Source organism: Primulina tabacum, chromosome 1 (assembly GCF_025594145.1).
Source record: "Primulina tabacum isolate GXHZ01 chromosome 1, ASM2559414v2, whole genome shotgun sequence".
Taxonomy (NCBI): domain Eukaryota; kingdom Viridiplantae; phylum Streptophyta; class Magnoliopsida; order Lamiales; family Gesneriaceae; genus Primulina; species Primulina tabacum.
This window is the reverse complement of record NC_134550.1, coordinates 49,517,774-49,523,243: the sequence shown is the minus strand read 5'-3', so window position 1 is coordinate 49,523,243 and position 5,470 is coordinate 49,517,774. Positions and strand designations below refer to the sequence as shown.

General features: G+C 46.2%; 2 protein-coding genes across 2 annotated transcripts; both read right to left on the bottom strand.

The window, feature by feature from the left end:
• On the bottom strand, positions 1 to 3,821 carry LOC142511450 (uncharacterized). The gene is made up of 9 exons (XM_075619647.1): positions 3,594 to 3,821; positions 3,404 to 3,457; positions 3,027 to 3,318; positions 2,732 to 2,925; positions 2,514 to 2,577; positions 2,293 to 2,406; positions 1,996 to 2,243; positions 1,188 to 1,946; positions 1 to 567 (listed from the first exon to the last, which is right to left on the bottom strand). The coding sequence occupies exons 1-9, from the start codon at positions 3,819 to 3,821 to the stop codon at positions 1 to 3; spliced, it is 2,520 nt and encodes an 839-aa protein (XP_075475762.1).
• Positions 3,822 to 3,827: 6 nt separating this feature from the next.
• Positions 3,828 to 4,940, bottom strand: LOC142511434 (uncharacterized). Its single transcript, XM_075619646.1, has 2 exons — positions 4,335 to 4,940; positions 3,828 to 4,289 (listed from the first exon to the last, which is right to left on the bottom strand). Exons 1-2 carry the CDS (start codon positions 4,938 to 4,940, stop codon positions 3,828 to 3,830), a joined length of 1,068 nt encoding a protein of 355 aa, XP_075475761.1.
• Positions 4,941 to 5,470: the final 530 nt, after the last annotated feature.

Sequence of the window (5,470 nt, the reverse complement as noted above, 5' to 3'; positions counted from 1 at the left end):
TTATAAGGTCCTTCCCACCGTGCTTCCAGCTTCCCAACATCCCCTAGTAGGGTTGACCTTCTTCATGACTAGATCCCCCACTTGGAAATCTCGGATCCGGACCTTTTTGTTATATGATTTCATGACCCGGCTCCGATATGCTTCCATTCGAATGAAAGCTCGATCTCTTTTTTCTTCCACCAAATCCAACTCCATAGCCCGGGCCTGATCATTGTTGTCCGGGTAAGATTCTACTCGGGAAGAAGTTTGCCCGATCTCAACTGGAAGGACAGCTTCAGAACCATATACCAGATAGCAAGGAGTTTCTTGAGTAGGTGCCCAGGGAGTAGTTCTGTAAGCCCAAAGAACACTAGGTAATTCTTCCACCCAATCCTTTCCTTTGTCTTGTAGCCTTGTCTTCAGTGCTTGTACAATAATTATATTGACAACTTCTGTCTGGCCATTAGCTTGAGGATATGCAACAGAGGTAAAATATTGAGTGATCTTCATCTCCCTGCACCATGACGTAATTCCTTTGCCCTGAAACTGTCTCCCATTTTCCAAGATCAGTTTTCTGGGCACTCCAAACTGGCACACAATATTCTTCCACATAAATTTCAATACCTCATGCTCAGTGATTTTTGCCAAGGGCTCGGCTTCTACTCACTTGGAAAAGTATTTCACAGCTACTAACAAAAATTTCTTCTGAGCCCGGGCAATTGGGAAAGGACCCACAATATCCATGCTCCATTGATCAAAGGGGCAAGATGCCCAGAAAGGCTTCATGAGAGTGGCCGGGCTGTGCTTAAAATTCGAGTGATGTTGACAGCCCTCACAAGCTTGGACCACCCGAGCAGAATCTTGACTAAGAATTGGCTACCAAAAACCAGCAAGCATGGTTTTTCGTGCCAAAGATATTCCTCCGAGGTGCTCAGCACAATACCCTTCATGAATCTCTCGGAGGACATAATCCACCTCATTCTCAGATAAACATTTCAGAAGAAGGTCCCTGAAATGATCTCCTGTACAAGACTTTATTTAAGAGAATGAACCTGGGAGTCTGTCTCTTAATTTTTTGAGCTCGGGCTTTGTCCTCGGGTAGTTCATTATTTACAATTAACTTGATAAGAGGTGTCATCCAGGAATCCTCGGGCTCAGGGTAATATTTCTTCCTCGATGGTAAGGATAAGCCGGGAAACACATAGGACCTCCCGGGTGCTGACTCCTGTCAAAGAAGCAGCCATTTTTGCCAGATCATCTGCCTCGCCATTCTCCTCCCGGGGTATTTGTTCAATACTCCAATCAGCAAAACCTTCTGCATGGGCTTTGATGAGCTGTAAATATTTGAGCATCCTGTCATCATTGGCTTCATAAACACCTTTTATTTGTTGAGTGGTGAGCTGTGAATCAGAATACATGATAATCCGGGAAGCTCCAACTTCCCGGGCAGCTCGGATACCTGCAAGAACAGTCTCATACTCGGCTTCATTATTAGTTACCCGGGAGTCAATCCTTAGTGCTAATTTCATCCTTTCTCCCGGGAGAGATATTATTACAACCCCTACTCCACATCCAGCAAGGCTAGACGCCCCATCCACAAATACTCTCCATACTTCTTCTTCCTCGGGTTGAACCATTTCTGACAAGAAATATGATAAGGCTTGCGCTTTAATGGCAACCCGAGGCTTGTACTCAATGCCATATTCTCCCAACTCTACTGTCCACTTGATCATCCGACCGGATACTTCTGAATGAGTCATGATCCTGCCAAGAGGGCTATTGTTAAGAACAATGATTTGATGTGACAAGAAGTAAGGTCGTAGCTTCCGGGCGGTCATGATCAAGGCCAAAGCAACCTTCTCTATTTCACTGTAACGGAGCTCGAGGCCTCTTAAAGCATGGCTGACATAGTAGACAGGCTTTTGATCAGAGCCTTCTTCTTTTATTAGAACCGAGCTGACAGCATGCTTCGTAGTAGAAAGATAAACAAAGTTTTTTCCCGGGCTCTGGCTTTACCAACATAGGGAGCTCGGCAAGGTGAATCTTCAAGTCCTGGAAGGCCTGTTCACATTTTTCATCTAACCCGAACTGTTGGGCCTTCCTTAGAACTCGGAAGAAAGGATAACTCCTGTGCGCTGAGCGGGATATAAATCGAGACAGGGAAGCAATCTTCCCGGTCAACTTCTGTACTTCTTTGACAGATCGGGGAGATGGCATACTTAGCACAGATTTAACTTTTTCCTGATTCACCTCGATCCCTTGGTCTGTCATTATGAATCCCAAGAATTTGCCACTCTTTAGCGCCAAAAATACATTTGGCAGGGTTGAGCTTGATCTCGTAATGCATGAGAGTGGCAAAAGTTTCTTCTAGATCAACAATAAAGTCTGCAACCTCCTTGGACTTGCCCAGAATATCATCCACATAAACTTCCACATTTCAACCCAGCTGTTTCTCAAAGACTCTGTTCATGAGACGTTCTTAAGTAGCCCATGCATTCTTCAACCCAAAGGCATTACAATAAAACAAAATGTACCTCCCGAGGTGATGAAGCTGGCTTTATCTTGATCACTCTTGGCCAAGAGAATTTGATGATATCCCTGGTATGCGTCCATGAAACTCAGTAGTTCAAAACCTGAGGTAGAATCTACCAGCTGATCAATCCTGGGTAGGGGATAATGATCCTTGGGACAAGCTTTATTGAGATCGCAGGAAATCTACACACATCCTCCATTTGCTGGTAGATTTAGGCACCAAAATCACATTCGATAGCCATGTGGGGAATTGAATTTCCCGAATGTGGCCGGCCTTCAGAAGCTCTTTTACTTGCTCACTAATAACTTTGTCCTTTCCAGGACCAAAAAGCCTCTTCTTTTGCTTCACCGGGTGAGATCCCGGGAGAATATTTAGTTGGTGCTCCAATATCAAGGGAGAAATCCCTGTCAACTCTTGTTGAGACCAGGCAAACACATGAATATTAGTTTTTAAACAATTAATCAAACTAACCCGGGTGGATGCACTGAGGTCCCGAGCCACCCGATTTGCTGGCCTGGTCTGATTTCTATTATCTCCTGCTCCTCCTCTGCTACAAAATGCACTTCCCCCTTCTCCACCACTCTTTCTTCCACTTCATTCACCCTTGCTTTCTTCCCTTCCCCCTTGGTTTTACTCTGATCGGCCCGGACTGCCTCCACATAACACTTCCGAGAAGATGGCTGATCTCCCCGGACTTCTCCTACCCGGTCTCCCACAGGAAACTTTATCTTTTGGTGGTAGGTAGATGCCACAGTCTTCAGCTCATTCATGATCGGCATTGATATTATACGAAGATGGGGAGTCCACTACAGTGAAAGAGGTCATCACTGTCTTCTTGAGATCCTGAGAGCCAAGGGTTAGTGGTAGGACAATCTCCCCTTCTGGATAGACCGCATGGCCAGCAAAACCAAAGAGGGCAGTTTCCACAGCTTCCAAGTGAAAACTCTGCAAATCCATTTGCACAAAGGCATCTTTAAAAATCACATTGACAGAACTGCCCGAGTCAACAAAAATCCTCAAAATGTCATAATTTGCCACCCGGGCTTGGATCACCAAAGCATCATTGTGGGGGTAGATTCACCCCCCTCAAATCCTCCCGGCCAAAACTGATGATCGCCTCATTCCTCCTTATCCCTTCTACCTCCATACACTCCCTCCTACTCCTTGATTTTCTCGCCCGGTTGGAGTCTCCATCAGTGGAGCCTCCTGATATCATTTTAATCAACCCCGTGGCAGGGGGCGAATTCTTTTTTCTCTCGGGCTCGGGCTCTCCTCTTCTCCTGGGTTCACTCCTCGGATTACTCCTCATACCTCCTCATCGGGCACTGGATCCTGGTTGCCGAGATGCCCAAGGTGGCAATCTCGTTCTCTTGTTGTCGTGACTGGGTCCCAGGGCAGAAGGTAAAACATAATCTCCCTTCAGCGTCTTGCAATCCTCGGTGTTATGATAGCACACTTTGTGGAGAGTGCAAAATCCTCTCTTTTCTGGTTGGGACAATTGATGGTCCGGGGCCAGATCTCTACTGCACTCGTGTACTTCCCTTTCCCGGGCAATCTTCAAAGGCACATGATGAGGGAAGTGCCCTGGATTACCCCTCTTTTGTCCCTTCTCCTCGGGCTTAGACACCCGGTCCACTCTCTCCTTCCTTACAGCCTCCCTCTTCTGTTTCTGAGCTTCTTCCGTATTGATATACTTCTCTGCCCGGGACAATAATTCCTCGAAATCTCCGGGCACTTTCTTGGTCAATGATTTGAAGAACTCCCCCTCCCTCAAGCCCTATGTGAATGCGGTAGTCTTTGTTTCAGTGGCACAAGTGGGAACGTCAAGAGCCACTCTATTGAATCTTCGGATATAAGCCCTCGGACTCTCCTCCCGGCTCTGCTTGACATCGAAAAGACTAAAAGCAGTCTTTTTGTACTTTTTGCTGCTACTGAAATGGTGTGAGAACACCTTTTGGAAGTCTTTGAAAGAACCAATACTTTGAGGAGCCAAACCCTCAAACCACCTTTGGGCCGAATCCACCAATGTTGTCAGGAACACCTTACACTTGATTCTATCAGTGTAGCAGTGCAACATGGTCATGTTCTCAAATCTGGCCAAGTGTTTCTCAGGGTCTGCGTTGCCATCATAATCCTTTATTTTGGCTGATTTAAAATTCCCGGGAAGAGGTTCTCGGACAATGATCTCAGCAAACGGGCATCCCCTGGTGACTGCCCGGGAAGTGCCCCGATTATCCAACTGTCCTTCCAGCACATTCATCTTCTGCCTCAATTCCAACAACTCTTCCGCCACGGTAGGAGATTTGGACCCGGCGCTGGATTCCTCATCTTCTCCTCTCAGCTCCTCCTCCCACATCTCCTGCTCCTGCTCATGATCCTGTCTATCCCCGGGTGGTGTAACATGATGAGAAACTTCTTTCCTGGCCATAGCTTGCTTTATGGCATCGGATACAATCTTTTGCAATTCTTCCGGGGTCAAAGTAATGAGATTTGGTCCAGTGTTATTACCACCAACTTGTCTTGAAGTCTGCCCTCCATCATCCTAGGGCGCGAGAATTATCTTGGTTGGTTCCTCTTGTACGAGCCATATCAACGTACTGAACTCAAGTTTCCCACAGACGGCGCCAATGATGTGACCTCGCTGAAATGGGTGAGCCGGGCAAGAAGCTCCAACGGATCAAATCAACAATTTGTAATGTTTGGGAACTTTGAATGAGGATAATGGCTATTATAACACCTGCAAACAATCAAAGAAACTCGTGAATGGGCACCGGAGGGGTGTCCGACAGTAGCCACTCCGATACTAAAGTCAGCAAGTTGAAGATGAACACAAGCAATATTTGAGAGAAAATATATGTAATGCTTAGAGTTCAAAGATTTCAGAATCCTTAAATGACATTAATACCTGCTATTTATAGTAGAAAATGGGGTAGGTACCTCGATTCTCGTGCCACCTAC

Bases quoted from the DNA above. Each gene is read 5' to 3' on its own strand.
- LOC142511450 (XM_075619647.1), bottom strand. From the start codon at position 3,821: ATGAGGAGTAATCCGAGGAGTGAACCCAGGAGAAGAGGAGAGCCCGAG. The intron at 3,458-3,593 runs GTGAATCTACCC...ATGGATTTGCAG, and splicing joins GCCGGGAGGATTTGAGGGGG to AGTTTTCACTTGGAAGCTGT. The intron at 2,578-2,731 runs GTGCCTAAATCT...GACGCATACCAG, and splicing joins GGCTATCGAATGTGATTTTG to GGATATCATCAAATTCTCTT.
- LOC142511434 (XM_075619646.1), bottom strand. From the start codon at position 4,940: ATGGCCAGGAAAGAAGTTTCTCATCATGTTACACCACCCGGGGATAGA. The intron at 4,290-4,334 runs GTTCCCACTTGT...GCATTCACATAG, and splicing joins TCAATAGAGTGGCTCTTGAC to GGCTTGAGGGAGGGGGAGTT.